This window comes from Xylocopa sonorina, chromosome 2 (genome assembly GCF_050948175.1).
Source record: "Xylocopa sonorina isolate GNS202 chromosome 2, iyXylSono1_principal, whole genome shotgun sequence".
NCBI classification, from domain to species: Eukaryota; Metazoa; Arthropoda; class Insecta; order Hymenoptera; family Apidae; genus Xylocopa; species Xylocopa sonorina.
The window spans coordinates 15706980-15734019 of record NC_135194.1 but is presented as its reverse complement, the minus strand read 5'-3'; the positions used below and the strand labels follow the sequence as shown (position 1 = coordinate 15734019).

The following is a 27040-nucleotide window of genomic DNA, read 5'->3' as shown; positions in this document are numbered from 1 at the left end:
GAAAAAATAAGGTAAGTAGCAAATTAGATATCATTTATAAAAAACGTAACGTGTATTTTTATATTTAATTCTTACATATATTCAGTGTACTTGGGTAAAACAATTTTTTATACGTTTTATAATTTTTTTAAATGGAATTGACTGTTCCCTGTTGTCAGAACAAGTCTCTGACTTATCTAAAAGTTTTTTTCCTTTTGCTCTTATTATGTTCCATTGTAATTTATCCATACCAGGATAGGACTCTTTATTTAGGAAAACTGCTAGATCTGTCTTATTTTTAACGTCGTCAAAAGTTAATAATCGCTTCAAGCCTTTCCGTTTTGTTAAAGTTTCCGATTTTACACCATTTTTATCTCTTTTTGTACTTACAAACTGGTCTTTAGTATTTTCGAAATAAGATTCTCGCTTATCGCCCTCAACGCTCATCGTTTGCTTTCTTCTTCTTTTTTCTGTGAATTGTTGATGTTCTTTTTTAGCATTCATTGTTGTGCTTTGAATGCGTTTTAAATTAAAAGCACGACGATCTACAATTTCTATGAAATGAAACAATTCTATAATTATTGCTAAATATAAATAATATATATTTCTATTACAGGTTTATTTATCTGCAACTTAATTTTTATACCTCCTATTTCATCATTAGGAGTAATATTTTTACTTTCGATGCTTGGAAGCGAATTATCCATAGTGTTTCCTCTTTGCGGATATGAAAATACTTTTTTGGATTCTGTTTTTTTGTTGTAATCTTGTATATCAAAAAATAGATCTTCATCCGAATCATATTCACAGGGGGTAATTAATTTAAACATTGTATTTTTTAATCCATAGTTACTGGGGACGCTATATGAATAAAAATACATATAATTATGATAATTCTTTAACTCTATGTTATATCTGCTGCTTTTACGTGCCTTGGGGTGGGTTCATTTATCCATGAAACTGATAACCATGATTTTAAATCATTTGTTAACTCATAATTTGGAGGAAGCCATGACGATCCAGAAACTTCAAATGAATTTAGGTATTGATACAAGCAATTATACCATGTACACGAGTTTTTAACTAGATATCTTGATAAGATCCTATTATAAAGTGTATCAATATTTTATTAAGACAATTCATCGGTTTTTGTACCATGATATGAAAAAAAATACATACCATATCCTACTAACAACAGCATATGCAATAATAGCAATAGACCAAGCATGGCCTAGATTTATTCTACACTTAAGAAAATGTGCAGCATATTTAGAAACTTCCTCCACGCGCAACATAAGCTTTGCGAACCCTTGTGTTTTAATTAAAACATATTCTACCATTTGTCTACTAGGTAATATGATATATGTTCCATCTGCTTCAACGTAATCCCTTAAAGTTTTGTATTCTTTTTGAAGTGACAAAGATAGATATTTAAGCAAGGCTGCATTTAATTTAGACATTGATTTGACACCTTTGTCGTTTCGAAATTTCTTTTTCATCCGATAAATTAATCTGCTTAATATTGCTGCCTCTTTGTGTAACAATTCTTGAGAATTTAAATCTTTTATAACTTTGTCAAGAGTTCTTAAAAATTCAGTTGCATCTAATAGAAGGAAAAATGAAAGCTATTTATGCATCCATTAAGTGAAATATCTTGTCTTTACCATGTAAAATCTTGCACACAGCACAAATGAAACTTACCAAATTTTTTATGTTTAATATGATAAGTAGCATTTGGAGGACGTTCCAATTCTACGAGATTCCATATCGCTTCCATGCTGATTATTTATAATGAAAATAATTTGTTCCTAATACGTGTACTTTAATATAACCTCACTTTTTGCACGTGGACACGAATGTGGCATCATAAGATTACATTTTATTCATTTTAATTGATTATGTATAATTTACATTAGATAACAATTTGAACAGAGTGTCTAGACTTAAAATTAACTACAAATAAATCGATGCAGATGCATGTTAAGCAAGTACGTGTTATGTCAACAATAGGATCAGGTGTTATGGCAATATACGGTCATTCCTTGGATGTCTGTAGGTCTGACAGGAGCAGCTTGAGACAATACAGAACAAGTGGGTGGAAAATCGAGAGGAACTAATTTATACACTCCACGATAGCCAAAACCGCCTTGCACAAGTGGACGATACATTAAATTCGTGCATTGCCCGTAATTTTGCGGCGAATTTATCGGCTGTATGAATCTCCAATGAGCAATTAAAATATTTTAGTAAGCAAATAGTTAATCACAGCTCTGAACTGCATACGGAAATTTATGTTATATTCAGTCACAAAAAAAATGATCAAATTCTTACCTAACGGCTTTTATCGGTTCTATTTTACGACAGTAAGGTTGATTAGTCCTCTGCCGTTCAACATTTAACAATGGCCAATTGCACGTTGTTATCGTGCAACCAGATCGATTGAAATGGGATAATGGACAAAGATCACATATCGTTTTATCCAGTTTTTTATCCATCACATTTCGTATACTTATCAATTTTATGAATACTAAAGATTTTCTAATTGAAGGATGCAGCTATCATCAAACGAATGAACTTCATGTTATCGCAATGAGATTTTCTTCGCGTCTATGTTTGTACATAAAATATGTATAAATATATTTGTATATATTACACAATAATACGCAGTGTCGAAGAAGAAATAGAAAATATTTATTGAAACATGATAGTAAATATCTTTTAATGGAATTATTACAGATACGAGGGGCGGCGAGGAGTCGAAGTATATACGAGGGACAATAAATTTAACAAGGAAGGCACGGAGAACAAGGGAACCACCTGACCGTGCCAATATAAAATAATCCTCCGGTAGTAATAGGTGTCCTAAACACAGGTCCTACTTCGAAAGGAGCAGGGACTGGTTTAGGTAAAGGTGCACAGGTGATACACGGATGACCTGTGCAGGGTGGACAAACGAATGGCCGCGGCGGGCGAGGTAAAAGTGCAGGTTGAGGAGGACATGGCATGCAGGTGAGTGGCATTGGTAAAGGACAATTAGGTTTGCACACCGAAGGAGGAGGGCATGCGTAGCAATTAATAGGCTCAGGTGGGCACGACGTTTTGCATAATGGTGGGCACTGCGGATCCATTGGTACACAACAACCGCAACTAAAATAGTGATTAAGTTAATCGTTATTGCGGTCGACAAATTATCCATTAGATTGCCTTACCTCTCGATTATCTTTTTTAAATTGTTTTTATTGAATGGTCGTTCACATTTCACGATTACCGACATTTGACTGGGTAATATAATTACATAATTATAAATTTAGATGAAATTTCGGAATCGAATATTCGAGGAGTAAAGACCTGAAGTTTGCTATTAAAATAACAGAAAAGTATCTGATAAACGATTTAGAATGCTGGTAAACATAGATAGATTTAACTACTATAGGAAAGTAATTCCTCTTATAGTTAATGTATTTTATTTATATAATCGTTGTATAAATTTATTAAGGATGCTGGTGTCCTAGGAGTAATTATGGCCAATGCTGCTTTAAAGTGTTCTTTAGTGATTATAGTAGCATTCATATCTTCCTCGAGTGCTTTCATAGCAGCTTCGTGACAAATAGCTTGAATTTCCGCTCCAGAATATCCCTCCGTGAGATCGACTAGATCTTGAATTTGTACGTCTTCAACAATTGGCATATTTTTTAATTTGATATAAAAAATTTCTTGTCTAGTTTCGTAGTCGGGTAATGGTACGTAGATTATCCGATCCAAACGACCTGGACGCAGTAGTGCCTACGAAAAATCAATATTTTAATTGACGACAAATTATTTATTAATTATGAATCTTTATCACAAGATGATCAACTTTATCGATTTTATCTGGTCGATTGGTTGCTGCAACTAATGTAACGCTTCCCAACGCAGCAACTCCATCGAGTTCCGTTAACAACTGAGCTAAAACTCGCTCTTGCACATTATTTCCCGCGCTTGACGATGCACCTCTTTCACCTCCCAAAGCATCAATTTCATCGATAAATATTATGGAAGGTGATACTTGTCTTGCTTTCCGAAAAATTTCTCTTACTGCTTTTTCTGATTCACCGACCCATTTTGAGAACAATTCTGGTCCCTGAAAATATCTCATTTTTCTTCGCTTTCAGTTAGAAAAATTTCAGATTAATCATTAATGGTGTCTCTTACCTTTATATTTAAGAAGTTCACTTTACTTTCAGTTGCGAGAGCTTTCGCTATCATTGTTTTAGAACAACCGGGTGGTCCGAACATTAATACGCCTTTAGGTGGGTTTATGCCCATCCTTAGAAATGCTTCAGGATGACGTAGCGGCCACTCGACTGCTTGCTTTAATTTCAACTTTAAGTCTTCTTGTCCTCCGATATCCGACCACCGAACACTCGGTACTTCTATTAAAACTTCTTTCATTGCAGATGGTTTTGTTGTACACAAAGCATGGTCTAGGTCTGATAATGTTACTTTTGATGATATATCGGATATAGTATTTGTTTTCTGCTGACGTTTTACGGCGTTTAAAATTGCCTGAGAACATAGACCATATAAGTCAGCGCCAACAAATCCGTGAGTAACAAACGCGACGTTTCTTATATCCTCTGAAGATAAGGTATTTGGTATTTTTGATAACATCTTCTGGAGTATTTCTGCCCGCATGGCAGGAGTAGGTACATAAATTTCGAATTCTTTATCTATTCTACCAGGTCTTCTAAGAGAATTATCTACGAGATCTAGCTTTGAAGTCGTAGCTAGTATCATGATGTTATTGTTCGTATTCTGTATGTCATCAAAAAGTGCAGTCAACTGTGAAAGAACTCTCCGTTCATGATCCGTACTCGAAGTACTTCTTTTAGGACATAAACTATCAATTTCTTCTATTAGAATAATGCTTGGGGCCTTAGCTTTAGCTTCCTCGAAGATATCTTGCAATTTTTTCTCTGTTTCACCTAAAGATTTACTGTAAATATCTGAGCTGTAAATGGTGACAGAATTAATATTATATTCTGATATTAAAGCATTGGCGATAATAGATTTTCCGACACCAGCAGTGCCATATAATAATACTCCTTTACTAATATAAAAGTCTCCGATACTTTGGCATCTGCCTAAACCAATATCAAGTACATCTTTGATATTTTCTATTACTTTGCTATATCCCCCAACATCTTGTATTTTATATTTAAATTTTCTCTGTTCTTTTTGTTTGTTTTCTTGTTCTTCATCTAAAATAGTCCACTTTGTGTTGTAAAATGCTTTATAAAATTTAGTGTTATGTAGTTGATCGTCTACTATATTTAATCGTTTAATTTGTTCAGGCAAATCAGTATGTATGCATTCGTTTGATATAACTTTAGCAATTTTATAAATTAATTTCTTCCCATAGAAAGGTACACTGAATTTATTACCAACAGCAAATATTTTATGTTCGTTTTGGTTCTTAAGTATTATGTTAAGTTCCATAGTTGCTTCTGGTAGTGCATGTTTTCCAATACTGCAGATTACAAATTCTTTGGCAATATTAATAGAACAATTTAGCTTTTGAACTCTAACTAAGTCCCGCAGATTATTCACTTCTATTGCTATAAGAAACATGTCAGTAGAAAGTTTTCACATAGATCATTTAGTATGATAGATTATTCAATAATAATTTACCATGTTTTGTTAATGAAACGCTTGTTAAGCTTTTATCCTTGGTTGGCCATGCACTTTTAACGACTGTGTTTGTTTCTGTGCTGACAAGAACCGAATCTGCTATTGCAATTTTACATAATTGCATAGCAGACTGCGATAAGAATACCATATCATCCAATTCTCTTTCAGGAATATTTTTTGGCTGTTCTATGCAAAAAAATATATATATGTATAACGGATATAAACAGTAGCGAATACAAGAGTATATGTACCTAGTGGTTTATATGTTTCTACAGTGCTATACAATTTATCATCATAAATGAAATTATGATTCCATTTTTCAAGATTAGGTGGACAATTAGTGTCATGCAGAGTTAAATCCTTTAACGTTAGAGTACTCTGACATTTTTCACATGTCATCCAAGAAGAAAGACTCTTCCTGCTACTATCTTTTGTCTTTGAAGTCATTCTGGAATAATACGATTAACTGATAGCATATGATACATAAAACGTTTCTACTTTGTCCTTTTTTTATGTAATTGCTGGAAGTATTTATATCAGAAATACTAATTAGAACTAAAAGTAATATCCTTCTAACCGAACATAACCTATAAGTCACATATACAAATACACGACATGGACTAACATAGAAAAGCGAACATACGTCTTTGTGAGATGTGTACCAGGATACACGATCGTTTTCAAATTGTAATTCTTATCGTTCGAATTGATGGAAAATATATAATTTCTCATAAATATTTACAATGAAAAACATCGTGTATCATAACGCACATGCTCACTCGATGTGCTAGCACGGAACTATGCGTGTATGTACCTATTTATATGTATGTATATTCTCCGCGGAAAATGGTGACACAATGAGCATTGAATAATAGCCCATAAAGATATTCGAATGAGAAAACGGTGGTATAAAAAATACATTGGGTAAGTGAAAAACATTTACAGTAATTATTTTAAGGAGAAGCGAAATTATTTTTGCATAATGAACGATATACGAGGCGCTAATGCAGATCTTCAAATGCAATCGAAGACCACGATGTAGTATAGTTCGATGAGCGTTGGGTTTGCCAGAACGATGGATGGTATTACGATAAAAAATTTGCAAGGTAAAGGGTACGTTCTTTCTCTTTCTCTCAAAGGATGATTCTTTTTTTCGTCCTTGCCACTTCTTTTCCTTAACTTGCAGATGTGTGTATGTGTGCATGTGTATAGCATGGAGATAAAGATAAAGCAAGAATACGTTATCTCAGGTTTTTGAGGTGTCTTCCCAGTTCAACTTAACCGTTACGATAACACCAATAATTCAAAATCCTCGTTGATTTACAAAGCAGGTATTACACTTTACCACTGTTAACCGTTTCCAAACTTTCAATGATTACAGGTATATCGATTTCGATTGTCTAACGTAAAATTAGATGCATCAGAAGACGAATTAAGTTAAGGTTAAAGTAACTAAAATATCTACGCTGATATTCGAGTTTCTTTTTATTGCAAAAAAAATATGTGCGATCTTGAAAGAAAAAAAAAACAAAAACAATCGAAATATGGTTATTATGATGTAGGTGGAATAATTGTAGGTGAGGAGTTCAGGAAGGGTACAGTATAGAAAATTCGTTAGTGAAACGTTTGATATCGATGAAGGGACATTGGACGCGTGGAATGCCGAGGCTCGCATGCAGCCGAGATGAATCAGGTTCGGCGGAGCATAAAATCAGCGGCCGCATCAGCGATCGCGGGCAGGCAAGAGGCAAAAGACCGATGGATGGACGGGCCAGCCGTCACGAAGCGGGCCGACGTTCCCGTACCAAACGAGATTAATAGAGATCCGCCTGTCAGCCGGACGCCTCTCCGTCTGAGCGAGATCCAGCGGCTTCCAGACGGCCAGTCTTCTCGCAGATCGCAACCTGCGTGGGCAACAACCGATCGTGATCGATCGCACGGTGCGTCCTCTCTGGACACCACCGGTTTGCATGTCGTGTGCGTGCGAGTCCAAGAGTATTTGCGTGTACCACAAATCTTCTAGTCATCCGCGCGGGCATACATAGAGAGTAATGAGATTATTAATCACAGTGACTACTGTTACAGATACCTACGTTTAGAGAAAACCGCTAAATACGCCGCTCGTATCACTTACACGGGCGTAGAACCAATTCGTTCTTCGAATATTGCCGTGCTAATACGGTGAACCGCGTTTTCACCAATTTACGTCCGTCGCTATTCGTACCGATGCGAGTACAAATCACCCGAGGTCGGTGGGCCGTATTCGGTGGCTTCACCTTAATTTGCCTTGCCAATTTGCGATTAGGTAGGCAACCGTATCGCTCTTTTTCATTCTCGTTCATCTACTTTGCTATTTTATTGCTTTTTTATTCCTATTAATTCAATATGATCATGTATATCGCTATAAAAATTAATAGTCTCTCAAAAGCATGAATCGATCTAGTTCGATGCTGTCATTGGGGTTGTCTCTGTTTCAGCAATCGGCGATCAGAATACGGACAACGATGACAGGGTACACAGGGAAGAAGTCCGGCAACATGTGTGCTGTGCTAGACATGAGAAGATGATCGACGTTGGATACGGTAAGCAAATTTAACAAAAAAAAAAAAGCAAAAAAAAAGAATACGAAGCAAAAGGAAATATACGCATTAAACTTAGGACGAAATCAGGACAGGGCGTACGAACAAAGATCAGCGAAGGATCGTGACGCGGTGCGGCGTTGAAAAGAGATTTGGCCTTTATGAGTTGCGTAATTTTAGCAACCGGCTAAATGTAAATTACGTTCCCTCGTTTCGCTCTTTTGCCGCCCCATATTCATCAGTGGTAAAACGCCGGTGGCCTTGTCGCTAGATCCGATCCAGTAAATTAATATCGGGTGTTGAATCAATTGACGCCGATCGAGAGGATGAAGCATCCGGTGGTGGTGTTATCGTACAGCCACGATCGAAGGAATTGACCGATTTATCATTGCGAGGTTTCGCTTTAAAATAGCGCGGGAACCGTCGCGGAATCGATTACGGTTCGATCTCGTTACGCTTTGTTTCCCCATACAGAGAGCGAGAAAGAGATAGAGGAGGGGAGGAGTTGAGACGGATCAATTGCTGCTTATAGATCAAAGACGATCAAAGAACCGACCCTATGATCCGTGGAATGTTAATCCTCGTTTGCGAACGAAGAATTAACGTTTCGCCGAAGTAACTGGTTCCGACCGCTTCAAAACGATCGAAGGGTCGACCACCCTCCGAGCTACGATCAATTGTCAATTAAACGGCTCCGACTTGAATCGACGTCGCGAGCGGAGACGGTTCTTTGAACGTTTTGACCGTGAATCTCCGATAGACCTCGTGGCAGTACCATTTATAGGAAGAAACGCGGAAAGGTGGCAGATAAGTGTAGCCGAAGGCCCAGGGTAAATGTGAATCACTGAGGAATCCTCGCATTCCGTGTCCCACGCGTTCGCGCCAAAAATAGCACGGTTACCACTATAGACGGTTCTACCCTCTTCTTATATCTTGTCAACGTTTAATCTGATACAACTCGTAAATTTTCTACGGAGATCGCGAGCATTATACCAAGCGGCGCCATCGGATTTGCACGCGCCTCATTTTTCGCGAGCGAAAGCCACGGCAGGCACGCAGCCGAGCCACCAGTCATGTCCTCTCGCGTATCGAAATTTTATTGAACCCTCCCTCCGTTTGGTCAGCAGGTTACAGCGTTTCTTCATCGTTTCTTCTATTTTTCCTTTCTCAGGAATATCTGGGGAAATTATCCAAATCGATGCAGGCCACTGTCGTAAACTGTGTCCGCGCCACGTGTTGGACGATCCAGGAGACGCGAGTCGGCCCGCGGTACAGGTAAATCTTTTTTTCGTACCTTTTTTCGGAATCCAAAATTTCGGTTAATCGAAGCGACGATCGTTAAGATGAGAATACAGGATTACGAAGGTACATGGACTCGCGTGATCCATGACTCATGCGCCGAAGGATGCACCTGGCACAGGAACTCTTTGCTGTCTTTTTGGGGCTACCGACAAAAAACGCATCGCCGTCTCGCAATCAAAGTAGACCGAAGCGTGGCCGTGAAACCGGCGAATTCTCCAACCCGGAATTTTTTTAAAATTCACCTTCGTGGTCATGGTTATTTTACGGTTAACAAAGGAACCGTAAAAGAAAAAGAAAAAAGGAAAAGAAAGAAGAAATCTTTCAGAGAAACAACCTCGAACAACTCGCGCGTAGCGAAAGGAACGGATCGAAGTCTGAGAGGCTCAAGATCGGACGTCGAAGAATTTTACCGGCCGCTCGGGCGCTCCGTGTCGAAGAAAAAAAATGCACCAACGAAAAGGCTGAATTTGCAAATAAAAAAAGACTTACACACGAGACACGTTGCCGCGGCAGGTTACGTATGCCAAGGGCTATACGAAGGGCGAAAAAGGCAGGAACGTCATGTAGATTTATGACGCATGGGATCGACCAATCCGCCAGCTGGAATGCGGCCACGCCAGCATCGCGCGATCGTACGGTCTTCGCGACTTTTACGGCGAGTGCACCCCACACCGTATCGAGAACCGCGTATCTTGGCTGATGATCGTGCCCCCTTTATACTTTTACCTTACGTTCTATCCTCCAAAATTCACTCGTTCACACTCTCGAGTCTGGCTAGTCGTGTTTCTTCTTCTTTTCCATACAGCTCTTGATTATCGCGTAGAGTTGATCACGTTTATACCAATAGAGGGTTTACTAATTAGCAGGACCAGCGAACGTGTTGTAACGATTCACGAACAATTTGGAATGACCCTTCGTGTACATCGATTACTCGCTGGAGGGAAAGCTATTTTCGTCACGTGATGCAACACGATCGTTGGTTTACGATCTTGCAACACCCACGCCTGCAGGAGAGAAACAAGCTTAAGAAGAAGAAATGTTACATGCGATATGCAGAAAGGAAAGGATGTGTTTTGCGTCCTTGGAAGGTCGCATCGTGCCGGGTCACTGCTCCGGCGCCAGCTTGGCCAGCTACTAAATCCCGAATCGTGTTCCTGGGATCTCGAGGATGGATGTACCTGAGAGCAGTATTTATTAGAAAATATTCTTAGCCAGAAATATCACCAGGGGGAATAAATGGGAAAGACGTAGCGCGGGAGGGAGAGAGAGGGAGTGAGAGCGATATGGGAGGAGGCTCGCATGGACAAAGATAACGGTCGATGTTATCCCGCAGCGAGAATAATTAAATGGCCCGCGTGACGGGAAAGAAATCGAGTACCAAAGAAAACGTCCGAATGGGAGATAACGAGGCGCGCAAATATTATAAATGCCCCCGTGGACACCGTCGATACTTTCTCAGCTGGCATACGTGCAACGGATTAAGGTACAAATTCTGTGAAGTCGCGTGCTCGCTTTGCTCATCCAACATCTGTATCGATAAAACGTTCCCCGGCTTGATACACGGCCGAAACGTTCCAGAAACGTGTCCTCCTTCCTTACAGTTCATCCTGTCCAACTTTATTTTCGCTTCGCCGAAATTCAACTCCGTTTACGGTTCTCGCCCTTCCAGAGATGCTTCCCGGAATCACACTGCCGTCCGAACGCAGCGAAACTAGAGAGGGTGTCGACGATTCAAGGGGTTCGTATAATCGAAGTCACGGAAGCTTGCGAATGCACACCTGACTCCTCCTGCAGGCGAGAATCCTTCACGCATCTCGTCCATTCTGGCACTCCGCATCAAGCAGTGATGGATGTCGGAGTATGTATGGGTCACTGTGCTAAAGGTATTTAATTTTCTCGCGTTCTCCACGATCCACTAGCAATCCTTGTCGATAATGCTTTACTTCGTAATGCCCTTTGAAAGATCTCGGATGCAAACCTGTAAGAAACAGCACGGTTAGCATTAAAGGACCAAATGGTATGTAACTTTTAGTTTCTCCTTACCGTAGCAATAGATGTGGTATCTCGAATTGGTAGACGGGAAACACGTGTTACATTCTAGGGGACGAGGTGTACCAGGTGATCGAGAAATGCGGCTGCGCTGGAACTTGTCACAAGATGGACCACATGGAGACTGTCCTCGATTTCAGTGAAGTCGAAATAAAGGACGGGACGAACACGACGGACGTTAGGCCAGTAGTTCGGGTAAATTTTCTCCTATGTGATCTCTCAGGCGGTCCCTCTAACGACATTGTAATTTACCATTTGCTCTATGTTTGCGTAAATAGCAAATTAACATCGGTCAATGCGTCGGGACTTGTCCAGGGAACGAGACAGAGATGTGTCTTTTGAGAGATAAAAAAGAGCCATCTAGATGCCTGGCGGGCCTGTACTCGAAGCAACACAATTGCACGCCAGCTAGATTCAAAGTTCACGAGTACAGGTATTCGGATGTCGATCAATTAATCGTCGGTAATGCGGTTCGATCAAAGCATTATTCGTTTCGGATCGCTCGTTTGTTTCAGGACTCGTCGTGGCTCAAAGAGGGAAATTATTCAAATTACCCAGTGCGCCTGTGTCTGAATAGGATAAAGCGGATCTAGGGGGAGGTCTGTTCCATCCAGCAGACTAATGAGAACAGGCTACAGAGGCATTGAAGTTATTTTATGCGTCGCGTAAACACAGAGTACCATTTCGATGTTCCTACGTGTATTGGTATGACAAATAAACGTACAATGACTTTTTAGAAAACGCTAATAGTCATTCGTTCTGTATACTAATTCTCTCTACCGTCGGACATATTCTGGAATTTTCACGGTAATCGAGGCAACTTCTCACGAAATGGTTTAACAAGCGGAACCACGTTTTAGAATTAGTTCCACTTCTCGGGTGGCAGTTAATTTCACGAGATAAAATAATAAAAGCGGAACGGCATTTGGCGAGGCGTAATAAGACGATCGGTAAGTTTCTACCGTGAATTTTAACGCGCACTTCTGCAAAAAGGCCACGCCAATTGGCACTAGCGTTAACTTTGTACTTGCAACTGTTCACTGGCTTGGTCCCGTTTCGTCTTACGTTCATATAAGAATAATGCAACAAAAAGAACGAGGTCGAACCCGGTGCCTCCATGTTCGAACGTGGTGAGCGAAAATACACCGCTCTGACACCCTCGCGGGATCCGTCATCGTCCTCGTAGGAAAACAACCGATTATTCGCAACATCTAAATATCGCCGCGGGGCCACATGACTCGCCACTCACGAATCTACGGAATTTAGGAAGCGTGAGCTTTTTTTAATAGCCCCACGGTGTCATCATCTCGTTCCTCGTGGGTTTCGTTCGTTCGGCTCGCAATGCCACCACATAATCGACATTCTCCTCCACCCTATTTTTTATCCAAGCCGTTTCACCTCTAAAAAAAAAGAATCAAAAGAAAAACAAAGAAGAAAAATTCTTTTCGTCAAAAATACGAGTGTATTTTGAACGGAAAGTATTTGACAAAGTAATTTCCCGAGGATTAAGCGAAGAGCGTCGCGCGTTCGATGGTCCACCATGATCGAGGATGATCTAATACAGCTTAATAAGAAGCGATTGCTGGGAGAGGAACCGCGCGTCGTCGAGATACGATGATGTCGAGTCGCGTCGGTGTCCCGTGAGAGAAGCCGATGTCGCTGCGGGGAGCAACGCGGGGGAGGCAACTCCCGGCATAGCATAAAGGTGACTCCTCGCAGCCAACACCTCCCATATGCTACTTAGCGTTCCGTTCGGTTTGGCAAACCTCCTGTCCGCTGGCAGAGAGGGTGACCGCTCCTTCCTCCGTTAAGAAGCGTTTGCCGCGGATTCCACGTAAACTCAGTCGATGTTCCACGTTCTCGCCGAGGTTGTCTTCGAAGCGAATCAAAAGAGTTCGTCACCGTTAGCTGTAAAATTAAGAGAAACCGATTACGTCCGTCCTTCGACACGACGAGTGAACTACAGACGAAGATGTTGACGAGAAACGTTCGGTTTCTCCTCTGGGCGATACTGTTCCTGTCATGCCTCTTCGACGTGTACACGCATCCAAGCCGTTTCTCCGTGGACGACGATAGAAACGTGGAGGAACTCGGAGACTCCTGGTCCTTGGTTGACTTGAACGAAGGGAGCGAGCATGATGCTCGTCGGGACGAGGCGCTGGAGAAACTGCAACAGGTTCGTCCCCGGGGAACTGTGCCGTACCATTTACTAGTCGTGAAACAGATTTCGTGACAACTTTTCTTTTCGTTAGATCGAGGGAATGAAAGTGAAACGACGCGACGAACCCGTGTTTCGAGCCTCGTATTAATCAGCTAATGAAATCGTTACAGGTACTCGGTATTCGGAGTCACGGCGAGAAAACCGGACGTCGCAAGGTGCCGCCGCAATTTATGCTGGAACTGTATAACAACGTCGCCGACCCCAGCGGTGTCACGCGAGGTAAAAATCCGTACAATGCCAAGGTTGTCCGCAGCTTCATCGAAAGAGGTAAACACACCTCCTTAACGTCGCGCATCTTTCCCTCTCTCGTTACGAGCACTCGTTAACCCGAAAACTTCGATGCAGACACTTCTATGTCACGGTTTTACTTCTTCAACATCACGGGTCTGGAAGTGGATGAATCCGTCCTCGAGGCGGAACTTCATCTGTATCGGAAGAAAACACCCCTAAAGTCTATGCATCCGTCCACCTTGTCTTCTCCCTATTACTTGGTGAGTACACGTTTAATGCCTTTTAGTTTGTTACGGTTATTAAAGAATCCTTTCTTCACGAGTATTTTACCTTTTAGATAAGAGTGTATCAAGTATTGGACGAGAAGAGTTTAGACGTCCCCGATCTCCACAGGTTGCTCAATGTTAGATACGTCGGGGCTCACGCGTCCGGTTGGCAGGTATGCTCCGAAGCTGGACGAATTTCTGAAAAGATACCACGAATTTATTTATTTCCATCGTAGATATTCAACGTCAAGCAAGCGGTTCTCGCTTGGTTAGCCGGCGAACCAAATCTTGGACTCCTGGTAACCGCTTCCACTTTGTTCGAGGACCAAGTGAATGTCGAGTTTTCCAGACGGAACGAGTATCATCACAGTAAACAACCAATTCTGGTACTTTTTGACGACGACGGAAAGGGGCACAGGGGTGACAAAAAGATGGCCCCGCGTTACTATACTTACGGTAGCAACAACGGAACCGAGGAGATGTACGACGACGAAGACGAGAAGATCGAATTGAAGAACGAATACCATGAGAAACGCAATCAAGGGAAAGGCCAACCGGAAGAGGCTCGGTGGGGGAACCAGAATAAGTCTGAATTCTTCCAAAGGCAGAAGAAAACGCAGAAGAGAGAGTTGGACGAAGTGACGGATACATCTCGAGAGAAGCAAGATCTTGTTGAAAGAACGTCCAGACGACGTAGACGGCAGACCGCGTCCTCTTCAAGAAAACTTCGCAGAAATGATAACTGGAACAGTGTAACGCCCGTAGAATATTTGACGTCGATGGATATATACAAACGAGCCATGCGCCGCGAAAGAATGGGAGAGAGAGTTCGTCAGACGTCAGTATCACGATCCGACGAAAGGTTCCGCGAGAAACGTTCGACCAAGAGCCACGCATCCGTTCAGCAGAACATCACCGACTGTTCAAGACATGAACTCTACGTCGACTTTAAGGATATCGGGCTCTCCTCGTCCATCATTTCACCGCCCGGTTATTCCGCGTATCATTGCAAAGGTATCTGCGAATCGCCGCTGAGCCAAGATCAGCAGCCAACGAATCATGCCACCATTCAGGGAATTGTTCACAAAATGGGGCTAGTGAAGGGGGTTGAAAGACCATGTTGTGTACCGACAAAATTGCTAGGCACGACCATTCTGTTCTATGACGATAACGAGAACGTTGTCCTGAAAGTTTACCAGGACATGATCGCGGATCGCTGTGGATGCCGTTAAAGGACATCGCCGTTCTCGTATCTGTGTTTTGCGTTGTTTGTTCTTATTGTGGTAAAAAAGAGCGAATGACATATCGAAGTATGTATCCGAGGTAGTATAAGGAATTGTAGATGAATGTATACGTATGTGTGGAGAGAGAAAAAGAAAGTGAAAGCGAACGAGAGAGAGAGAGAGAGAGAGAGAGAATGAGAAAGAGAGAAAGGTAATGCATGCATCGGAAAAAAGATGAGTTTTAGCACGAGAGTCATTCCTAGAGATTCGCCTGAAGATCGCCGTTCAATTGACGTCCCAACATTGTACATAAGAACATTCCTAAATTCACGTAGGGTCATGCGTATCAATGATTAGCACGTGTCTATATCGTATCCTGTATCGTCGTTAAATTATTATTATAATCACACGTAGAGAGAATTAGTCGCCTCGATCATTGTATATACTACTGTATCGTAAAACGTTAGAGTTATTTATATTTTAATTACGAGAAAATAAAACGACTATTTAAGCTATCGTGCAGTGTTCTCACACGTGGCACATAAGTCGTTCCTTCTCACCATCCCGTCACGATCGAGATTCTATATTTGGAGAGGAGATATCGTTTCCATCGCGATACACTTGAAATTACTTATTTTAATAAACCACCATGTTAACCCTCGCCTCCGCTGAGCCTCTCACGAATAAACGGAGCTGGCCTGAAACGAACGGGAGGACGAATCGAGTCGAGAACAGCTTTGAACATAACGTTGCGGTTTTTTTTCAAAAGAAAGGGAGAGAGAGGGAGAGAGAGAGAGAGAGAGAGAGAGAGAGAGAAAGAGAGAGAGTTTCGTTGGAGCTGAACGGCGAAATCGAGGCTCGTACGCTTTACGAGCGAGCCAATAAAATAAACGTGACGGTAACAGTGTTCGAGACGATGAGTTTGGCGCCACTGGGATGCAGAAAGGCAGTCGTGGAATGTCAGTCGCTACCGGTGTTAAATGCCTGCCCATTTTGCCACTTTTTTTTTCTGCGAACGGGTATCGGTGGCGCTCGACAATCTACGAGTAAATAAACGAAACTTGAATTGGAATCGGGCGCCAGGCCATCGAGAAATTTGGCGCTAATGGCCAGTAGCGACCGTACTGTTCCGAGTTTCTGTCGCGGACAGTTTTACGGTCCCACCCCTTCGTCCTTTCTCTTCTCGTTCGTAACGACACGATCACGATGATTCGTGGTTCTCGTTTTATTCCATTATTGGGCTGCTCAACGTGAGTAATGGAATGTAAACAGATTAGTTTGATGACCCCCGTTGGAATCCAGGGTGCAACCGTAGATCGAATCAGGATCTGGTATGCCGCTGCGTTATCTAGGATGTCCAGAATCTGCGAACAACGCAGCGTGAAATCTCAATGAATCAGGCGTAATTGTAGATGATTAGGGGCTCTGTTTTCTTGTTAGTTCCTATTGGAATCGCTACACGTGCGTAAATTTCCGTCCATACAGCGCACAGACCTGCTCGATCTCTCTTCTCAGGGAATAATTTTACATGCTTCATCCCAGATGTGTTTTATTATACCTTTAATTCTTGTTCAGTAATCGTAGCGTGCAGTAAATGGCGACAGACAACGGCGAGTGGAGAAGATTTAAACAAAATCTAGGGTCGGTAAATAAGGCAATCCGGAATGAAAGGGAACAGCATTAAGCTTTCGATACAGGGATTTGCATGTTTGCGAGCGACCAATCGTTCGCGTGCCATCGTACCGCATTCCGTGCGCGTGCATCTCCAGTTATATTTAATCCACGGTAGGTGTATTTTCGAATCTGCCTGCCTAAAAATAGCCGGAACGCGTTCCATTGCATTCCAACGCTGTATTTAGATCCTTCGAATCGTAATACAACGTCAAGTGGAAACGTATACGCTTGTTTTCTCTCTATTTACATAACGACCGAACTTTTTGCAGAGAGAATGATTCGAATGGAAATCGCGGAAGCGCAACTATCGACACTGAGAACGGAGTCGCGGAACCTTTGAATAATTTTCAAGCTACGAGACAAAATCCTAATGCCATCGATTGCGCACTATGGTCTGTGCAATAACGTAGCGATCTGTCACCCAGAGCACACTACCTTTCCAGCCTCTCCACTGCCGCCACACTTGGTCATTATAGTGGAACAGAACTTTACCAGTTCTCATACAACTATACATATAGTGGTAAGCCTTTGAACGGTGCGCGCCTCGTGTCCCGTGTACGCCGTGTTTCAGCCGTCCTTCCTTCCCGCCGCCGCTTTTTTCTCGTTCCCCTCGTTGTTTTTCTCCCGCGTCTGAACACGTGATTGTCTCCCGTCTTCCGCCGGCCTATAGTCTTCACCTGCGCGACTCGACCTCGGGGTATCGACGATAAGACCTTGCCGATCGTTCCGCCAGCGTTCGTAAACAAAGGGGACAACGACATCGGGAGCGCTATCCTCGCATCGCTTGATCGCTAATTGTTCGCGAATCGTGGAGAAATTGGTCGTATACCCGTTGGTGGGGATGAACCGTTGAACGTGCAATACGTGGGAATCTGTAACGGAAATATCAGTTGCGTATTAGGAGCTAAACAAAGAGGGCATTATGAGGGATTATCGATGGCAAACATGAGAGTCTTGGTCTTACTTTACTGGATCGTCTTTCAATTGATGTTAACTGCTACGATCGTGAACGCGGGGGATCGTCATGTAAGTAAAATCGTATTATACCTTTAATTCTCGTATTTTGTTTAGAAAAAATGTCCTCAATAATAATTATTGCGTTGAATGATCCATGCCACGAACAAAAAACATAGGAAATCGAGATTTTACGGACATGCCGGTTAGCTTCTACCATTTAATACAAAACGATCTTGCAACGTACGCTTCCAAGAAGTAGAATTCCATCCTGTAGTGTTGCGGTGTCTCTTTCCCCTGCGCAAAACTCGTACCTCATCCACGAACCAAACACAGGCTTCTTTGATGTCGTACCGACGATCGTTATCCTCTATCCCAGATGACCACACTGCAAATTCGCTTCGCTTGAATTCACGAACTATTAGTCAAATGCCTTTCTTTTCCTACGAACTATCGATCAATTCGCTCCTTTTATTGGACAGATGGACGATCATAGAATCTCAACAAACGTGGAAGCGATCGTAACACGAAAATTGCCTTCGAGCTTACTACGTCCATTACGGACGACCGACAAGTTGATTCGAAACAAACGGAACGAGGAGATCGAAGATGAGGCGGTTCCTACGAGGCATTCGAAACATCGGAAACGAAGTCGTTCCAAAAATCAAGCTATCTGTCTTCGAAGCACATTCGCGGCCAAATTGTTTTTTCTAGGAGGCAACGACACGATACTACATCGAATTTTTAAAGAGACGGAAAATAGCGATGTAAATAATCCTGTTTTGGAAGTCGACGAAGAGCCCCGTGACCAATCGGTGATCAACGGTCCTGTGCAGGTAAATATCGATGAACGTGGACACCGCAGAAGTCTCTGAAAAAGAGAATAAGTAAGTATTTGAGCTTTTTCTTGGTACGCAGGAGTTATACAATGGAACCAGAGAGAACGATTACAATTTTACCTATATCGACGATGAGAAAGGTAGAACGGATCCGAAGGGAAGAAACTTGAACGTATCCCTAGCGGATTTGGAACTAGTAGACTCATACGAGGAGCAATCTATTTCCAGCGAGATCGAGTTCGAAAGCACCGATCCATTTTTCACGATGAGTAATCGCTCGAAGAAGGACGAACCCGGCGATAGTATGGATTACATAAGTCAAGAACCCTCATCGGCTATGTATTCAGCCGTCGACGATCATGTTGCGGTCTCCGACAGTCTAAGTGCGCTCCTAAGTAAATTATTTCAAAGTCTACGCAACACTTCCACTACGGACAGTCAGAACATATTTGAGGACCTAAACTTCGTAAACGAAACGAATCTAGACCCCTGCCAGAAGTGGTTGAACAGCAAGGACAAGCTTGAGCAGGTTTTCTTAGGTAGATTCCCAATGATTTTAAAACAGCTGTAAGCACCGATTTCGTTCCTCAAACTTGCCTCTGTTGCAGATGGTCTAGTATCGTTACCTGCCTGTCCATGCCAATACCCGAGCAATATCTTTTACGAGAACAAAGTTTGGGACGAGAGGCGGCAGAAGTATTTTAGATGGCGGGACGTAAGCGGTAGCTCTCACCGGCTCGACGTTTACAAGCCCGGTGCCAATTACTGCGTGCGATCATTGCTGACCCAGGGAAGCGGAAGCGCGGCCGCTCAACACTGTTGCTACGACGGCCAGAGGAAGCTGTTGACCCGTGGTTCCGGTGCTGGTACTCCGAACTTTGTTAGCCCGGAGATATCGCCCATACTGCACAAGAGAATCGACGTGTTACCCTGGAGACTCTGCAAGGGTGACTTCTCCAGGTTTTCTATTTGGAATCATTGTGCCTAAAATCGAAATGATACTTCGGTTTTCTGTTATGTAACTCTTAGTACGATTAAAATTATAGGTACAATGAAGTGAGACCGCCAAATAACGACAACGACTGCGAGACGAATCCGGACGATGAAGAGTACCAACGACAGATTGACAGGACTAAGTATTACTAGATTTCGGTTATCTTTTTTTCTACCTGGCAATGATTCGTGATACCTAAAATATATTGCATTTGACAACGTTTGTACGACGGAACTTACAGAATAAACGTGACGCTATTAATCTCATCCCTTGTGTTATGTTTGATAATTACTACCAAATAGAACCATTTACCCGCGACGTTCGAAAAGCCGCGCCCTAATCGCAGTAAACGCGAAACCGGTTCCGAGCGTGTAGCCGCACGTTTCCAGTCACGTCTCCCGCGCCGCTATTCAAGAAAAAGAGGGGAGCAGGACGAATTCAGAGACGAGGCAAGCGAAGTCGATTCAACCGTGCGTGGCCACTAGGCCGTCCAGTTGTTATGGTTACTGCCAGCAAACACAAGTTCCGTTCGCACGTTCTGTACTAGGAGACTCGATGGACAGCCATGGACTGGGCCACCGATTTGGAGATCACCTCGAAGAAGGTAAACATTTAATCTGCAATTCATTTCCTGGAGTTAACAATCGTTGGACTTTTAGCTTTTACCTCGTCTTGGTAGAAGATCAACGCAGAACATCGTACAAGAAGAGTCTAAGCTGGACGATGATCTTCTGGAAAGTCCTGCGTCGTCGTCCTCTGGAAAATCGACGCAACCACCTGTGGTACCTCCCCGTACCAGGAAGACTGGATGGGGCGATGAGTTGAAAAGCGGGAAGTATGTTTGTTTTGCAGAGACCTCTATTATCGGCTGAATCTATTCCAAGAGTTTTTACTTATCCTCTTCTTCTTATCTTTCAGATCGCGTGGGGCTTCAAGTATTATCGAACAGTAAGTATAATGAGTAGAATTAACGATTCAGACGCCTGTAGTCACTGATAGATTATTTCTTAGGGAACGCTCTCGAGCATCTGAGAGGGAAGAGGTTATTGACGGTGAGAATTGATTTCTAATTATATGAAACTTAGAGAACTTTAATTCAGATGAATTTTATATCGTTTGTAGATATTCCAGTTATACCTGATTTGGATGAAATTCAAGAGGATAACGCTTTGTCCGATATAAATACACCATCGTAAGTACCATCGTGAGGTCTTGATGAAAAGGTTTGATTCGTTACAGTCAGCTTGTAACTTCGCAGGGTTAACGTGAACAGAGTCGCTGCGTACAAAGAACTGGACACGGACTTGGTGAAAAACGCTGCGTTCACATCTCTGAATGGTGTTAATCTTTCGCTTTTAGCAGAAAAATTGTACAACGAACATTTGACAAAGGAACCGGACGAAGTATGGAACTGGAATCTCCTTTTTACTCAAGTTTCGTCCGAAGTGAATAGCGAGGAAGCGTGAATAGCGCAAAAGAAAATTGTCGCGTGATTTTTACTTAGCTATAACTTTTTACTGCTACGAAAAAATAAAGTGAAAAATATGAAAAGAAAGATATGTCTACCTTTAACATTGTTTCCGAAGTACTAGTTACGTATAGCTTACAATATCAGGGAAGAAAGTAAATTGCCAAAAAGCATGGCATACTGCTTTGTTCTGCAGTGCCTGTATATGGAAGCGACAAATTAGTAACCTCGTCTGACCTATTCGATTGCCCCCCAATTTGGAAATCGCGGTAGTTCGAGGAGCGACGTGAAGACTCGACCGTGCAGGCGTGCAAATCCAAGATTAATTAAAATCGAGAAGTTGCACGCGCAATCGGGAGCCGAACACAAGCTACTTGAAGCGACCACGTGACAACACCCACTGAGCAGATCTGCCATATTTCTACGTTAGCGATCAATGTTCAGTTGTGCCATCACTAGCACACACTTCCATCAGTAAAGCTTCGATTCTCCTATATAAAGGAACCGAAAGCGTATCAACCACTTGCGAGAGAACGCTTTGTATTATCAATGTATTGTATATTACGTAAATCAAAGGAAATACGTGTACTTTCTATCATAGTCAATATTGTAGCGGATTGTAATATCTTAAATTAGTTAAGTCACGTCGAGAAAAATATGTAGAAAATATTAATACAAATATAACTTTTAGGTGCTCGAGATGGAAGCCATCTCGTAGCCGAGTTGCGATACTAATATGATGCAAGCAATCGTGAATCGATACATCGAACATAACGTAAATATATCGACTGCACAAAATCGATGGGTCGAATGGTATCGTCGGTCATATGAATTTGAAATTGATAGGGAAGTCCATTGATAACCTGCACGCATTAAATATTAATTTTACTCGCATGTTCATCGTCAAGCGCAAAATTAACAGGCGCTTAAACCATATTCTGTTTCGCAAATTTCGAGTGTATTATAATGGGCATGGTACATGCCTCAGGAAAAAAGATAGAGCCTAATATAGTAACCAATGAAACGGAATGTATACCGTGCTTGGAACCGATAGACAAAGCGCCGGGAAATCCAGGAAGTTTCGAAGACATTCACAAGAAGGTTAAAGATCTTTATCCACAAAACTTTGAAGGAGCACGATTAACCATCAACAAAATTCTTAGCGAACATTTCAACGTGATGCATTCGATTACTCTTAGCGCGGTTACTCCGTCCGGCTATAAATTTGGTACGAAGTACGTTGGGACGAAATTGGTAGGCTTAAACGAGAAGATACACGAAAAATATCCCGTAGCGGTGGGTGAAATTATGCCAAACGGTAACATGACCGCCTCATTCGTGCACACGCTTGGATGCAGATTTAGATATAAATTATCGGCCCAAATAGCTGATGGGAAATGCAAGGCGTCGAGTTCCAGCTTGGAATATCGATCAAACGATTTCACGGTAGCGGTAACCATGGCCAATCCACGGTTCATGAAGGGGCACGGAACTGTGGTAATACACTTTTTACAATCGATCACGTCGAGGATCGCGTTAGGAGCCGAGATTGCATGCCTTCGTGGCTCGAAAGTTCCAGGCGGTCAACAGACAGTAATGTGCGTGGCTTTCAGGCACAGTACAGGGCCTACAACGTTATCTGGAACAGTAGGTGAAGCGGGCCTTCATCTTTGTTACCATCGTAGAGCCAGCTCGCAATTGGAACTTGGCGTTGAGTTAGAGACGAATATGAGAACTCATCAGTCGGTCGCCACTATAGTTTACCAAGTGAATGTGCCGTATGCAGATCTAATTTTCCGTGGCATTGTGAATTCCGAAACCACAGTCGGTGGCACGTTCGAGAAGAAACTGTACCCCATCCCGGAATCCTCATTGGTTATCAGCGGACTCCTGAACCACAAAAAGCAACAATTTCGCGTAGGCGTTGGTCTTAATATTGGACAGTGATAAGGAACGTATCATGTTTCTTTTTATACGTGATTTATATAAATGATAAGAATCAATCCAATGGTATTGAAACTAACGTAAGACGATTTTAATTGTTACTTTCAAAATCTTACAGAATGAAAAACCTTGTATATGTTACAATATCCGTCGCACGATAGTTCGTAACAATATATGAATAGCACTAGAGATACTGAACAAGTGTTACATTAGTTACATTAGTGTTGTAAAGTGTGTGAAAACTTTAGGTCATCACGCCCATATATTAATGTACATTCAATTAAAAAAATGACCTCAAATTTGATATCTAATTGGCTGAAACTAGATGCAAGTGTCTTTATCACTCTAATACTGTCACTTTTATCATCAGAAATTTTGTTTGACAGCTAGTATTCATCAATTGAATTTTATTCTAGTCATCTCCGTTTGCTATTCTTTCATCCAAATCGTCATACTCGTGGAAAGCAGTTGTCTTTAATTTGTCGAAATTCACTTCGAACTTTTCACTAAGAAGTCCATTCTCATCGGCATATTCCAAAATATCACAGATCAATGGCGATTCCACACCTAGAACGTACTCGCAGGTTTTTGGCTCGAGTAAGAACAACGAAACGCTTGATGGACTGGCAGTATGACTTTCGACACATTTTAATTTCACCTGAAAACCAAGTTTTGGCAATTACATGTTCTTTTACTTAAAAATAAGTTGAATTACGCTCCGAAATTTTTCTCTATCGTATACGATACCTCTGTTTGTCTTGGATTGCCAGTCTTATCGCAAATACTTCCATCGCCGTAAAAATGAGAAAGTTGTTTCCGCAATTCTAACGTCTTTGGTTTCTTATGCGGATTCGCAGCGATCCACTCTAAATGTTTTTGCTTATCAAATTTACCGAGATTTACTATTGTCTTTTTACCATCACGCTCTATATGGTACTGATCTACCGAGCGTCCATAGCAAAATTCATATTTCCACCATCCATTGCCCTAGTTATATGCGTGTATGCGGTGTTATGCATATTATTCGTCAACACGTAATTAACATAAATTATCGGAAGTACTTACTCCGTGCAAACAATTTTTTCCGCTCAAAAAATTTTTCACAGGACTCACTTCTGCTGGGCTAATACCTTGATCTGCTAACGAGTTTATAGAATCTTCGATATTATTATGTTTATCAATCACACCAACGGGATGTATTTCAACCCTAACACGTGCTTCACCATCCTGAAATGAATGCAAATTAATTAAACTTTCAAACAAAATATCCAGAAACCAAAAGTCCTTGTGATAACTGCTACCAATGTTATCATCAATTATGTGAATTTGTTAGAGATATGAATGCACAAAACATAATTTTTTCTTCTTTTAGCACATGATACTAATAAAAAATATGATCATTCTTTATCTTTATATCTTGTATTCTGAAAATAAATGTATCATCTAGCATTTTATAGTTAACAATTATTAGCTCTTTAATTATCATTGCTAGCTGTTCGTAATTCAAAGCAATAAATGAAGCAAAAACAAATACTGTAAGTTCGGCTGTGAAAAAGTGAAGCAAAGGTGTGATGCTAAAAACACAATGGTGCATAAATAGCATTCATGATAATATTATAACATTCTTTTGGACAATATGTAGACTTAAAGGAAATAACTTTATGTAGAAAAGGAAGGGACAGAATGAGATACAAATTAATGGCGACAAATGACAAAAACCACCAAGCACTTTGGCCTGATCCCAAAAATGCGAAGTATTCTGACCTGGCCCTCCTTATCTACATGGAAGATTGCATAGACTTCCTGCAGCTTCTCATCCTGTGCAACAAATAATTAATTCAGTATACAGATAATAAACAATTCAAAGACATAAAGAAAAAAATTATTTAACGTTAAATTAAGGAAACTATATGACTTATAATTGTAAAAGCCAAAAAGTGAAGTTCATTTTAGTTAATGAAAAAAAGACAATATCGATCAAAGCTGTGTTCTCTACTATCGTGTAAAATATGTCATTTATCGATATGATATTGGGATTTATTCTCATTTGAAAACATCTTATTCAAATAGCAAAAATATCACTAGCATACACAAAAAATATACAGGTATTGCATTAAATAACATATATTATGTGTATATATATATGTACATATATATACACATATGACACAGGCATAGTCAGAAATAAGTAAATGAATACAAAGAACGCACAGAAGGTGGCTTTACCATTACTTTTTGATATCGCAGTTTCATACTTTCTATCTCCATTGCAATAAGAGATCGTGGCTTATCTGCTGCATTTTTAAGCGGATAACAATTGATCTCGTTTTCTCCTGTGGCTTGAGGATTGTAGTCAGGGTGATTACATAACCATGGAGAAAGAACGATAACTTCGTATTCACAACTGGAGGGCTCTTCTATTGAAAATAGTTCATGTTTACCATGTCGATAGCAAACATACAGAACTTTTATCTTTCTTGGTTTATTATTCAAATCGCAAACTGTCCCATCACCCATTTCAATTTCAACATATGGCATATTGATTCCATCAACTTTTTTAACCGGTATGTCTGCTTTTCTGGAAGGATTTGATTCCCTTTCCGTATATTCTGCCAGAAGTTTCAGTTCCTGTAATTTATCAAAGGTACCCAAATAATATTCTTGCGTCTTCACCTTCTTCCCATCTCTATCTTCGTGATATTGCCGTACGTAACGTCCGTGGCACAATTCATACGACCAATAAGACTCAACCTGGAGGAATGTATACATCATTTTTATGTAAAGTTTAATCTTATATACCCTATAATAACACGTACCCTATATGAACAGGTATCTTGCCTAAATAATGGCGTTAGAATTTCTATTGGATTTGGTCCGATATATGGCTCGTTGTAATCTTGTTCTTGTTCTGAATTCTGTACAATTAAGCACTGATATTTTTCTTTATTCGCAGTTGTTATAATGTAAGGTTCTACATTTGCTCTAGACTCCTGTGAAAAATATTTAGGCAAAGTGAAATATGGTTTCATTATTGGTTTCGTTCAATGGATACTTACTAATAACTGCGAATTAGCTTCACCAGGCCAATTAATTTTGAATAGGACCGTATCATCGAAACTTCTGAGATCGTGTCCATACACAACAGTAATTACAATGCACACCACATTGTAAATACCAAAATGTAGCCACATTTTTATAAAAGCACAATTATTTCACCATATCTTTAATCAAAGTGTGTGCGACCACATTTGCGGACTTGTACCGATGGCAGTACGTCTGCGCTAAGACGTTTGTATTCTGTATTATTATCGTAGAAATTATATATGTTCGAGCACGAAACGAACTTTTTTGAAACGACTCTCTAGCAAGTCTGACACCAGGCTTACAGAATTTTCAGTTCTCTAACCCCAATTAGATCCAAATACCAATAATTCTATACATCACGTGAACAGTATACGTGGTCGTTTTTCCAAGCAATATCGTTCAATTTTATGATACATAATAAACGTGTACGAGAGGATGTTTACGCGTAGATATATACGATTATTTGTTACGAGTTTCAAGCAAATCTTTACAGAGCATTTTGTATCATAGCAGGTGAATTTTGTTTCGAATCCTGTGGCTTGCGGCTCGAAAAGATAGTTGTA

The 27040-nt window shown here is 41.0% G+C and overlaps 8 protein-coding genes across 14 annotated transcripts; 5 read left to right on the top strand and 3 right to left on the bottom strand.

Moving 5' to 3' along the window:
• Positions 1-30: 30 nt before the first annotated feature.
• On the bottom strand, positions 31-1809 carry LOC143432884 (uncharacterized). The gene is made up of 5 exons (XM_076909847.1): positions 1681-1809; positions 1159-1582; positions 912-1082; positions 626-840; positions 31-533 (listed from the first exon to the last, which is right to left on the bottom strand). The coding sequence occupies exons 1-5, from the start codon at positions 1754-1756 to the stop codon at positions 82-84; spliced, it is 1338 nt and encodes a 445-aa protein (XP_076765962.1). The 5' UTR covers positions 1757-1809; the 3' UTR covers positions 31-81.
• A 943-nt stretch (positions 1810-2752) lies between these two features.
• Positions 2753-12320, top strand: LOC143432881 (uncharacterized). Of its 3 annotated transcripts, none has more exons than XM_076909842.1 (9): positions 2753-2988; positions 7291-7589; positions 8127-8231; positions 9400-9503; positions 11200-11413; positions 11494-11547; positions 11632-11774; positions 11858-12012; positions 12095-12320. In XM_076909842.1, the coding sequence occupies exons 1-9, from the start codon at positions 2936-2938 to the stop codon at positions 12150-12152; spliced, it is 1185 nt and encodes a 394-aa protein (XP_076765957.1). In that variant the 5' UTR covers positions 2753-2935; the 3' UTR covers positions 12153-12320. The 3 variants fall into 3 exon arrangements, with proteins under 3 accessions (XP_076765957.1, XP_076765958.1, XP_076765959.1); XM_076909843.1 differs by lacking the exon at positions 2753-2988 and adding an exon at positions 7735-7954 and having other exon boundaries at positions 7448-7589; XM_076909844.1 differs by lacking the exon at positions 2753-2988 and adding an exon at positions 7735-7954 and having other exon boundaries at positions 7469-7626.
• Positions 3427-6431, bottom strand: LOC143432874 (ATPase family gene 2 protein homolog A). 4 transcript variants are annotated; one of them, XM_076909830.1, is made up of 6 exons: positions 6293-6431; positions 5901-6097; positions 5650-5835; positions 4171-5576; positions 3836-4099; positions 3427-3762 (listed from the first exon to the last, which is right to left on the bottom strand). In XM_076909830.1, exons 1-6 carry the CDS (start codon positions 6379-6381, stop codon positions 3433-3435), a joined length of 2472 nt encoding a protein of 823 aa, XP_076765945.1. In that variant the 5' UTR covers positions 6382-6431; the 3' UTR covers positions 3427-3432. The 4 variants fall into 4 exon arrangements, with proteins under 4 accessions (XP_076765945.1, XP_076765946.1, XP_076765947.1 ...); XM_076909831.1 differs by having other exon boundaries at positions 4171-5546; XM_076909832.1 differs by having other exon boundaries at positions 6237-6373.
• Positions 12321-13134: 814 nt separating the features above from the next.
• LOC143433119 (bone morphogenetic protein 2) lies at positions 13135-16036 on the top strand. The gene is made up of 5 exons (XM_076910262.1): positions 13135-13755; positions 13911-14067; positions 14146-14291; positions 14369-14470; positions 14534-16036. Exons 1-5 carry the CDS (start codon positions 13552-13554, stop codon positions 15527-15529), a joined length of 1605 nt encoding a protein of 534 aa, XP_076766377.1. The 5' UTR covers positions 13135-13551; the 3' UTR covers positions 15530-16036.
• A 1690-nt stretch (positions 16037-17726) lies between these two features.
• Positions 17727-20152, top strand: LOC143433115 (uncharacterized). The gene is made up of 5 exons (XM_076910255.1): positions 17727-18220; positions 18631-18984; positions 19067-19526; positions 19596-19947; positions 20034-20152. Exons 1-5 carry the CDS (start codon positions 18131-18133, stop codon positions 20131-20133), a joined length of 1356 nt encoding a protein of 451 aa, XP_076766370.1. The 5' UTR covers positions 17727-18130; the 3' UTR covers positions 20134-20152.
• Positions 20153-20458: 306 nt separating this feature from the next.
• On the top strand, positions 20459-21475 carry Ift43 (intraflagellar transport 43). 2 transcript variants are annotated; one of them, XM_076910257.1, is made up of 6 exons: positions 20459-20585; positions 20641-20816; positions 20900-20929; positions 20993-21033; positions 21104-21173; positions 21240-21475. In XM_076910257.1, exons 1-6 carry the CDS (start codon positions 20547-20549, stop codon positions 21445-21447), a joined length of 564 nt encoding a protein of 187 aa, XP_076766372.1. In that variant the 5' UTR covers positions 20459-20546; the 3' UTR covers positions 21448-21475. The 2 variants fall into 2 exon arrangements, with proteins under 2 accessions (XP_076766372.1, XP_076766371.1); XM_076910256.1 differs by having other exon boundaries at positions 20981-21033.
• Positions 21476-22354: 879 nt separating this feature from the next.
• Positions 22355-23406, top strand: LOC143432883 (mitochondrial import receptor subunit TOM40 homolog 1). The gene has a single exon (XM_076909846.1). The coding sequence runs from the start codon at positions 22416-22418 to the stop codon at positions 23394-23396; it is 981 nt and encodes a 326-aa protein (XP_076765961.1). The 5' UTR covers positions 22355-22415; the 3' UTR covers positions 23397-23406.
• Positions 23407-23469: 63 nt separating this feature from the next.
• On the bottom strand, positions 23470-26647 carry LOC143432879 (endoplasmic reticulum lectin 1). Its single transcript, XM_076909839.1, has 7 exons — positions 26450-26647; positions 26210-26383; positions 25620-26144; positions 25158-25211; positions 24459-24620; positions 24141-24380; positions 23470-24051 (listed from the first exon to the last, which is right to left on the bottom strand). Exons 1-7 carry the CDS (start codon positions 26582-26584, stop codon positions 23806-23808), a joined length of 1536 nt encoding a protein of 511 aa, XP_076765954.1. The 5' UTR covers positions 26585-26647; the 3' UTR covers positions 23470-23805.
• Positions 26648-27040: the final 393 nt, after the last annotated feature.